General features: G+C 39.7%; 1 protein-coding gene across 2 annotated transcripts in view; it reads right to left on the bottom strand.

Moving 5' to 3' along the window:
- Positions 1-380: 380 nt before the first annotated feature.
- Positions 381-11,357, bottom strand: part of CCDC172 (coiled-coil domain containing 172) — a gene marked incomplete at both ends in the record, with an annotated part of 42,870 nt that continues 31,893 nt past the window's right edge. The window contains 2 exons of one of the 2 annotated variants that reach the window (XM_080912229.1): positions 381-425; positions 1,457-1,548. In XM_080912229.1, the coding sequence (XP_080768355.1) occupies positions 381-425; positions 1,457-1,548 (137 nt within the window). The remainder of the gene's footprint in view (positions 426-1,456; positions 1,549-11,357) is intronic. The other variant, XM_080912228.1, reaches the window with a different exon arrangement.

Consider the following 11,357-nt stretch of genomic DNA (forward strand, 5'->3'; position numbering starts at 1 on the left):
TCAAATGATCGCCGTTGACAGACATTTTATGATTGGAAAAAGAATAAAATCAAAGTAGTAAGCACTCTTCCCTGGCAGAAATGGCACCAACAAAATTGAATCAATAACTCGAACATTTCTTCTTGTGTATATCTGACAGGACTTAGGGTAAGCTACAATAAAAAAAATGAGACAGATCAAAAAGGACAGAGCAGCTTAAGAAGCCTTCTCTCCCTTTTAGAAATTACATGAGGACCTCTTAAGTAACAAGATAAAACTTATGTAGATCTACAATTAAGTCAGTCTCTTCGTGCTGGTCTGAACCCCACGTCCATGTAGAGATCTGCTCTACAGACTCCTCTCATGTTTGCTTCCATGATGCTCAAGTGTGGGGCAACTCATCAGCTCGAGGAGTCATTGTCCTGAGGATCCTTTGGTGCCAGTGTCTGAAAAGTAAACATGCACACACATCTGTAAGGGACAGTGCACTCTGATGTGCACACACATCTGTAAGAAACTATGCACTCTAATGTGCACACACATCTGTAAGGGACAGTGCACTCTGATGTGCACACACATCTGTAAGGGACAGTGCACTCTGATGTGCACACACATCTGTAAGGGACTGTGCACTCTGATGTGCACACACATCTGTAAGGGACAGTGCACTCTGATGTGCACACACATCTGTAAGGGACAGTGCACTCTGATGTGCACACACATCTGTAAGGGACAGTACACTCTAATGTGCACACACATCTGTAAGGGACAGTGCACTCTGATGATGTGCTGCTTCTCAGCCCAGGGTCTTGGACATGCTATGTGAGTGTACAACTACTCATCTACACAGCCAACCCAAACTCATTTCTTAAAGAGATCATAACACATTTACCTAAATTTAGCACAGCAATATTTCTGAGAATATCTGACTCAGGTTTTCCAGAGTTCTTGTAGAAATTATGGATCCAAACGTTATTCCAACAGTTTAAACAAGCACCCGCTTAGAGTACTTACACCCTGTGAGCCACTGAGATACATTATAGCAGCCCTGTGCTCATTTATACCTTAGCTACAGGCAGCGCTCTCACAGAACCTGACACCTACAGCCTGAGATCATGGCGGTCTGTAGTGGGAAGCTCGGGATTTGATGTCGTCATCGCAGCTCATGCCTGTAGCTAGAAGCAGAGGTGACCAAGCCTTAGACACCAGGGCAGCTGTTCTCCCCTAGAACTGTCTTGTGAAAGGATGGAAGGTCTGAATGTGTTAGCACTCAGCGAGAAGCTATCCCGCTTTCCCTGGTGACAAGCTTCATGGAGCTGCCCCTCCAGAAGTTTAAAACGCCTTTAACACCTTACAGTTTACATCCTTACTTTGCTTTCACCCGCTGGCTCTCAGTTTTGCTGCAGTGCAACGCCCCAGGTAAAGCCTGGCTTTGCAGCAGCCGGGGAGAGGGGAAGTGAGCAGCACTCAGACTTACCAACTCCAGAAGGTCTACTTCTGATTGGAGAGCTCTGCACACACGTTCCATGTCTTCTTCTTTATAAAGATCTAATTCCCTTTTAAGCCTGCGTTAAAGGAAAATCACTTTATTAGGCTGATATTAAACTTTTACCATAATTTTATTACATATAGAGTAGCAGGTTTATAGTCTCAAAAATATCAGAATTCAAGTTTAAAACCTAAAATATTTAGAAAAGTTTACTTTATGATTCTATATGAACTACATAAAAACGTGAAAAGAAACATCCCTTAAAAAAAGGCAGAGCATAAGTATCAGCTAAGTCACATGGTGTAAGGGGTCCTGGTGAGTCAATATGGTAGGAGCAGAGCTCTGGCTCTGACTTCCTTCCGCCCAGCTCTCCTGAGAGTCATTTGGCCTCCCATATACCAAGATACCCGAATACCAAACTGAAGTAAGGGAATTACTTGTGACATTCGTTCTGCTCTAAAATTAAAAATAACATATAATTCATTTATAAACTGTATGAGACTGGAATGAAACATTAGTTCTTATTTTTACCAATTGTGTCTTTAAGATTTTGAATTTTAAATAACCTATTTAATAAAAGGATTGTTTTTATCTGAATTCACTGTGGAAATTAGGGAAGAAGCTCTCTTCCATCTCAAGAATAATGACTAATCATTTCATCCCACAAAGAAAAACATCAGCCAAACCCTGGGTTGTAGTGAGGGGTAGAACATGAGGCCTGGCCCTACCTGGTTTGTATGAAGCTGAGGGCAGAAGCCACAAGCAAAGATGCTCTCACCAGGCTAAGCAACCCAGCAGTAACAAGATGACATAAAGAGTCATCTCAACCTTTGCCAAGCCCCAGCCCTCAAGGAAAGGATGCTTCTATCAGCTCTTCTCCCAGCCAGCCAACAATAGCCACTGAGCACGCTCTCTGATGGCAGCCTCAACACACTCAGACCACCAGCCTTCAACAGGTGCACAGGAAATAACCAGCTCACAGTAAGTATCAGCAAGCAGACCAGCAAGAAAATCCAGTGCAATCAGCAGAGGCAGGAAGCAGGCAATTTCTACAATCTTAAAGAACTATAAACCTACAAAAAAAAAAAAAAAAAAAAAAAAAAAAAAAAAAAAAAAAAAAAAACACATAAAATGGGCACAAAATAAACATAAGAAACCCTCAAACTCTTTTTTAAATTTTTTTAAATTTTTAACAACTTTATTTTTTTTAAAGAGATAAATGTACAGATTTTAAAAGCATTTTGCATAAAACTATATGAATCTATTTTTGTCAGACCTTGATTTTTTTTTAAAGGTTTGATAGTATTAATTGAAAATTTACTAGTTTCAATGTGCATAAAGTACATATAAAAGAAAAAGTAACATGGAAATAGTCAAAGTTCTCTTGGTGTGTAAAGACTAAACATAATGATTTTAAATACCAAGAATTGCCACAAAGCTGCATTCTTAGCTCTTATATTATCAATGATTTAAGGTCTAGGTGTACCAAACTCTGAGAGGGTGCTATGCACTTTTTTTTTCTAAGAAAGACTGAGGCTTCCAAATTTTGGCCTTCCTTCTTTTTGAGTTTCCTATGGTCTATGAGTTGTTTCTTGGGTATTCAGAGCGTTCTGAGGCTAGTATAAAATCAGTGACTGCATATTATGTCTGTTCTTTTGTGACTGGGTTACCTCACTCAGAATGATATTCTCTAGTTCCATCCAGTTTCCTAGGAATTTCATAAAGTCATTGTTTCTAGTAGCTGAGTCGTACTCCATTGTGTAAATGTACCACAATTTCTGTATCCATTCCTCTACTGAAAACATCTGGGTTCTTTCCAGCTTCTGGCTATTATAAATAGAGCTGTTATGAACATGGTTGGAACATCTTTGGGGCATATGCCCAGAAATGGAATAGCTGGGTCTTCAGGTAGTACTATGTCCAATTTTCTGAGGAACAGCCAGACTGATTTCCAGAGTGGTTGTACCAGCATACAACCCCAGAAACAGTGGAGGAGTGTTTCTCTTTCTCCACATCCTCGCCAGCATCTCCTGTCATCTGAGTTTTTGATCTTAGGCATTCTGACTGGTATGAGGTAGAATCTCAGGGTTGCTTTGATTTGCTTTTCCCTGATGACTAGGGATGTTGAGCATTTCCTTAAGTGCTTCTCAGCCATTCAATATTCCTCAGTTGAGAATTCTTTGTTTAGCTATGTACCTCATTTTTAATAAGACTGTTTGATTCTTTGGAGTCTAACTTCTTGAGTTCTTTGTACATATTGGATATTAGACCTCTGTCAGATGTGGAATTGGTAGATACTTTCCCAGTGTGTTGGCTGCCATTTTGTTTTCTTGACAGTGTACTTAGCCTTACAGAAACTTTGCAATCTCATGAAGTCCCATTTATCAATTCTTGATCTTAGAGCATAAGACATTGGTGTTCTGTGCAGGAAATTTTCCACTGTGCCTATGTGTTCTAAGTTTTTCCCCACTTTCTCTTCTAATAGTTTCAGTGTACCTGGTTTTATGTGGAGATCTTTGATCCACTTGCACTTGAGCTTGGTACAAGGAGATAAGAAAGGGTCTATTTTCATTCTTCTGCATGCTAACTATCAGTTGAGCCAACACCATTTGTTGAAGAGGCTGTCCTCTTTCCATTGAATGTTTTCAGCTCCTTTGTCAAAGACCAAGTGGCCATATGTGTGAGAGTTCATTTCTGGATCTATCCTGTTCCATTGATCTATCTGCCTATCTCTATACCAATACCATGTGGTTTCTTTTAACATAACTGCTTTGTGATATAGCTTGAGGTCAGGAAAGGTGATTCCCACAGAAGTTTTCTTATTGTTGAGAATAGATTTCACTATCCTAGTTTGTTTTGTTTTGTTTTGTTTTTGTTATTCCAGATGAATTTGCAAATTGTTCTTTCCAACTCTATGAAGAATTGAGTTGGAATTTTGATGGGGATTGCATTGAATCTGTAGATTGCTTTTGGTAAGATGACCATTTTTACAATGTTGATCCTTCCAATCCATGAGCATGGGAGATCTTTCCATTTTCTGAGATCTTCTTCAATTTCCTTGTTCAGAGATTTGAAGTTCTTGTCAAACAGATCTTTCACTTGCTTAGTTAGGGTCACACCAATATAATTTCATATTGTTTGTGACTATTGTGAAGGGTATCTTTTCTCCAATTTTTTCCTCAGTGTGTTTGTCCTTTGTGTAGAGGAAGGTTACCGATTTAACTTTATATCCAGCCACTTTGCTGAAATTGTTTATCAACTGTAAAAGTTCTCTGGTGGAATTTTTGGGGTTACTTAAGTACACTATGATGCCATTGGCAAATAGTGATATTTTGACTTCTTCCTTTCCAATCTGTATCCTTCTGATTTCCTTTTTGTTGTCTAATTGCTCTGGCCAGGACTTCCAGTACTATGTTGAATAGATAGGGGGAGAGTGGGCAGCCTTGTCGAGTCCCTGATTTTAGTGGGATTGCTTAAAGTTTCTCACTGTTTAGTTTGATGTTGGCTATTGGTTTGCTGTATATTACTTTTACTATGTTTAGGTATAGGCCTTGGATTCTTTCCTGATCTTTCTAAGACTTTGAACATGAAGGGGTGTTGAATTTTGTCAAATGCTTTCTCAGCATCTAGTGAGAGGATCATGTGGGTTTTTTCTTTAAGTTTGTTTATATTATGGATTACATTGATGGATTTCTGCACATTGAACCATCCCTCCATCCCAGGGATGAAGCCTACTTGATCACAGTGAATGACTGTATTGATATGTTCTTGGATTTGGTTTGCAAGAAATTTATTGAGTATTTTTGCATCAATGTTCATGAGGGAAATTGGTCTGAAGTTCTCTTTCTTTGTAGGGTCTTTGTGTGGTTTAGGAATGAGAATAATTGTGGCTTCAAAGAATGAGTTGGGTAGTATTCTATCTGTCTCTATTTTATGAAATAGTTTGGAGAGTATTGATATCAGGTCTTCTATGAAGATCTGATAGAATTCTGCACTGAACCCATCTGGTCCTGGGATTTTTTTGTTTGGGAGGCTTTTGATGACTACTTCTATTTCTTTAGGTGTTATGGGATTGTTTAGATGGTTTATCTAATCCTGATTTAACTTTGGTATCTGGTATCTGTCTAGAAATTTGTCCATTTCCTCTAAATTTTCCAATTTTGTTGAGTATGCGCTCTTATAGTAGAATCTGATGATTTCTTCAATTTCCTCAGTTTCTGTTGCTATCTCTCCCCTTTCTTTTCTAATTTTGTTAATTTTGATACTTTCTCTGTGCCCTCTAGTTAGTCTGGCTAAGGGTTTGTTGATCTTGTTGATTTTCTCAAAGAGCTAGCTATGTCTATGTCTCTTTATTGGGGAATTGAGTCCATTTATGTTAACAAATATCAAGGAATAGTGATTATTGTTTTCTGTTATTTTTGTTGTTAGAGATAGAATTATGTTTGTGTGTCTTTCTTCTTTTAGTTTTCTTGCATAGTTATTTTCTTGCTTTTACTTGGGTGTAGTTTCCCTCCTTGTGTTTGGTTTTCTATTTCTATTTTCAATTCTTTTATCTGTTTTGTTACATTTTTCTGTGTTTTTTTGAGTGATTTCTCCTGGTTCTCCTGTAATTGTTTAAGAGTTATTTACACGATTCTCAAAGATCTCCACCATTATCATAAAATATGATTTCAAGTCTAGGTCTTGTTTTTCTGGTGTGTTTCTCAATCCACTACTTGCTGTGGTGGGAGAGCTGGGTTCTGAATTATGTTTTGAGGTTGTCTTCATTTACATTGGTTAAGTTCTTTAACTTTCCTCTTGCCATCTTATTATCTGTGATTATAGGTCATCTTGTTGTCACCGACTGATGCCTGTCTCTCCTGTGGATTTGAGGGCTGGTGGGCTCAGGAAGGACATTGCTTCTGGGTGTTCAGCTCTTTGTGGGCAGGCAGTGAGTTCTGACGGTAGTGTCTCAGTTCTGTCTTTGTGGGCTCATGTGCAGAAGCTCTTGTGAGGCTGTTCTGAGAGCTCAGCCCTCTGCCCACAGGTCCTTGGTCCTAATGACGGAGACCTGCCTCTTTCACTAGGCCAAAAGGGACCTTTTTCCAGAGAGCACTAACTCCCTGCGATCCGAGAACACTTTGTGTTCCCTCATTGGATACTCGATGGGCCTGTGCTCACTCTTGGTCGGTGTAAAAGAGCCTGTGCAGCTGAACTGCAAGCTTGGCCTTCTCCAGGCAGATCCGGCGTCCTGATGACAGAGATCCAGCCCTCACTGTGGGCCAGAAAGAACCCTTTTCCAGAGAGAACCACACTTCCTGTGCTCTGAGAACTCCCAGTGTGACCTCCCCACGCCTGTGCCCCAGGCTCTCTGCTAGTCCAAGTGGAAAAGAGCCTGTGTGGCTGATGTGCAAACTCAGCCTTCCCTGGGCAGATCCGGCGTCCTGATGACAGAGATCCAGTTCACTGTGGGCCAGAAAGGACCACCCTCAAACTCTCAACAGGTTATTTGTAGTAGCTATCCAGTGTCTAATAAAGACATGAGAGTGTCAACTGTGTCAGTAACTGGAGAAACACCAAGGAAAATACAAGGGACATGGGAGGGTTGTTAAAAGGCCATGGCACTCCAGAGAGAGAAGCAGGTGGAGCTCTCAAGAGAGCCAGGCTAGCCAGCGCTCCATAGTGAGACCCAACTCAATAAGGGAAGAGAGAGAGGGGAAGGGAAAGGGAGGCGAAGGAAAGAGAAGGAGGGAATTAGAGAAGAGGAAAGAACTTGGAATTGTACTGCCATTTCTTTTGCCTTTAACCCACGTCTCCATCCTTCAGGTTTTGTGCAGGATTTTGTAGGAACCATGTACACCTGTGTTACTGTTTAATATAAAAACTTCTTGTTTTTGAGCTGGTATGTCACAGCCATCCACACTTATTCATAGCATGCACTTGTACTGTCTTATCAATATGATGCTATGACACTGCTGCATTACAGAGACAAATGCTGCAGCAATGCATTTTCCCCTAAATACTTTATTCTATTACCACCATCATACATTTCCCATACATTATAAATCTAAAGGGTAAGGCTAATATTTTTCTTTGTTGTTTATTTTCTAAAGTGGCATACGATTACAAGGAGCATTTATATTTACCTATGCCTGGCTGTTTCTGGAGCTGCATTTCTATTTGGAATCCTACCCTACCTCTTGAAAGCCTTACTGTAGCCTCCATGTGGTTTGTACTGGCAAGGGTTCAATCAGTTTGCCTGCAGTGTGTTAGCCAGACAGCAATCACTGTCAGTCAGTGTGACTCGCCCTTATGTGTCTTCTGGTTACATCACTTCAGATAAGAGGTCTGATTCCTTTCTTCTTTCCTTTCACCCAATGTGTCTTTGCCTCTTTTCCCTCTTCTTTCCTGCATAATTTTCTCTTTATGTCAGTTTTTCAGAGATTTAAATATGTGTATAGAAATTTAATATCTTAAGATGCTTCTTGGTGCCGCCTGAGCTCTTTGTATTTTTTTCAAAGTATTTCATTATTTTTATAAAGTGCTTTGCTGTAATCTCTCACACATGCAACACTATGGACAAATTGCAAATGTGCTATGCTTAATTTTAAAAGCAGAGCCAAGAGGCAATGTGGCACTAATGTAAGAAAACAGAACAAGGGCCAGTGGTGAAGCTGCCAGAACTGTAGCTGAGCAGGAGGGGTTTGAGGCTGATCACAGAATCTGTATCTCAGGTCTGGTGCTGGTTACATGTCAGTGATTCACAGCTCACACGCGTGTGTAACAAAAAGGTGAATTTTGTTGAATATAAATTAGACTTCACTATGACATGCTAAGTACGAAATAGAAAATGTTACATACATAGCATCACATTTAACTAGGACACTGAACACATAAATTCAGCTGATTAAGCCTGCCTCAGGGGGAAGCTGAGCAGCAATCAGAAAGATGACAAAGAGTCACAGAGCCAACACAGGTCAAATGCGCCCAGAAAGGGAAGAAACCCTTCCCAACCCATGTGGGAAACAGATGGTGTGGGTCTCACAGGTGGACAGACTGACTCCAGAGAGGTGAAAGGGGCTCTAAAAGCCAATGGTTTGCTTACACTTTTGAGTGAAAAGGTCTTTTTAATTTTTAAGTTAATGATCTTTTGTCTTCTCGGGGCTCTTAATTCAAACTTCTTCCTTCTTTTCTTGAAAGTTTAAAGTTACTTCCATGTAAGTTCTCATAGTTAAGTGGGATATCTATATAGCTTTGTCTTTAGAAGTCTGATAAACAATTCACAGATGACGTAAGGACAACAGGCAGCTTCTTCCTAAAGCAGCCCTGAGATTGTCATTTAACCCTGCTAATGACACAACACACAACACGAAAACCTGCCAAATAAGTCCAATGGCACAGGCTGAATGCCACACTGTCAGAAACTTGGGTTTCTCTATTCCAGGAGTGAGTATGTGGCTCACTATCACAATTCCATAGACCTGACAGTACTGACATGTTCAGATGCAGTGTCTCTGTTGGACTCATGTCCCATCTAGAGCCTGCTCTGTTCTGTGAGTCAAAAGATCTGCTTCCTAAGTGACGGTTGCATTCTATCTGATACTTGCACTAATCTGCTACACTCAGAGACCTTAGACACCTGTTGCACTTGGTTCAGATCCTTAACACCTTGGTGTAAGAAATCCCTTTGCTTCTTTGGGCTGCTGAATCTCCTATGTGTCTCCCTAGTGTGGGTGTCCAGGTTATTAAACTGCATCGTGTCTTATGTGGAATCTTCAGTACAGCTCTGTTTTGAGCCTGGAAACAATCTTAATCAATTGAAACAAATATGCTTATATTGTAAGGTGCTGAAACCACTTTAAAATACAAAAATCTATCTCTGATAAAAACATTAAAACAATAAAGTTGACAAGAGACGTTGTTATATAACAGATACGTATGTTTGGCCCCAGGTAAGAATCACATTTGCTGGTTGAGGTCAGGGAAAGGAACTCTTGTTTATCAACTTTAGTTCCTAATGCTTCTTCTTTTTTACTTCCAGGTATTTTGCCTTTAGTTATTTTCTCTAGAAAATAGAGTAATTTTAATGGTATGCACTAAAAATTTAAATCTATAGAAAATAACTGAAGGCATAAAAGCTGGAAGAAAAAATTTAAAAAAAACTTCAATTTTCAGATGATATAACTATATATATATGCAGTTAGTGAAAATTAGTGCAAAGAAAATAATTTAGGATGTTTGCAAAATATAAAATTAGTATACCAAAATAAACAGACTTTATTATTATTGATAATGGTAAAGATGACTTTTCTCAGATGGGATGTAATAAAAATGTTAATAATTTCAAGTTAAATCCACTGAATGTGATCACGATAAAAAACAAAAAACAAAAAACCAAAAAACCCACAAGCATGTTTTCCTCTCTTGGTGGGAGGCAGACTGGTTTGTAGCATGGGTGGAATGTCATGGGTTCTGCCCCAGTCTGGCCTCTGTGGCTCCCGAATAAAAGACACAAAAGCAAGCTATGAGCCTAACCTTGGCTAGTTCTGAGCTAGTGTAAGCTACATTCATTCACAGGCCGTGAGTTGCGTCCAGCTGAGTCTTGCTGTGTTTCCTCTGCTCCATGTGTGTCCTCAGAACAATTTTTTCCTGACCCATCCTCATGGTCCATCCTGCCTTGTGGTGACCTTCTTTCTCCCCCTTTTCCTACTCCTCCTGATCCCTACATAAGAACCCCTACTAGATCTCAAGGTCTACCTTTCTCTTGGCTCTTGTCCAGCCACAGGCTCCAGCCTTTTATTCCCGTCAGATATTTCTGGAACATTCTTCACAGCACAATGGACAATATGATGCCTATGTTCAGACTGCAACCTGATCTTGGAGCCCAGAACTCAGCATCCCCATACACAGCGTACAACACCAACCTCAACACTGTAGCTTCACATAGGGAAAAAACATCCAGCTAGCTCTGGAATGCTGAAAACCAAATGCCGATGATTAATTCCCACTGTTAACCTTGGATAATGAAGCAGCACAGCACAGCTCACGAATGGACAGTCAGTAAGATGGAGACATCTGTTCCCAGGGGAAGAGACGGCTTTTCAATAAAGCACGTTGGGACAACTCAACAACTTGTACACAGATCTCAAAGCAAAACTGGATCTGAATTTACAGCATATGCACTCAAAATGGATCAAATATTTATATGTTAAAAAAATAAAAACATTCAAGACAGGGCAAAGGCATATGTTGACTGCTTTATGTAAAAAAGTAGATAGAGCTTTAACTATGGTTCAAATACAAATGTAATTTAATTTAAAAGAAAAACATTTTAATTTTAATTAAGCTGTGTTAAAATTTTTATATAGCAAAAACTGTATGTATGAAGACTACAAGGAGTCTGTAGTCTGTAAGAAACATCTGCTATATAATCACACATAAAGACCAAGTCTCTCTAGAGAAGGTAGAGACATTGTGCAGACTAGGTAAGACCAGCACTCAATGGAGAGTGGGATGCTGAGGAACACCACACACACGGTTCTTAGAGGTATAAAATGTTCCACCTAAGTCATAACAAACCGTGCAAATGTCCCACCCAGGAAGCTGGTTCCCTTCTATTGGATGGGCCTCATATGTGTGAGTACAAATACTTTTGGTAAGGCAATAAAAATTAATGTGCTTTACTATCTGCAAAATAATATTCAAAATGGTACAAGCTCTGTGGGAAAGTACAGAAATCTCCAGCACAACTAACCTGTCTATTCCCCTTAGCTCTGCCGCTCACATCTAAAAAAGTACAGGACAAAACTGTCAGACAAGATTCCTGTCTAACCGTATGGAATTGGTCAAAGAAGCCATGACATATTCATTACAATGGAATATCATACAACACAAGAGTGAAGATGATCTC

Source organism: Micromys minutus (assembly GCF_963924665.1).
Source record: "Micromys minutus genome assembly, chromosome: 2".
Taxonomy (NCBI): Eukaryota; Metazoa; Chordata; class Mammalia; order Rodentia; family Muridae; genus Micromys; species Micromys minutus.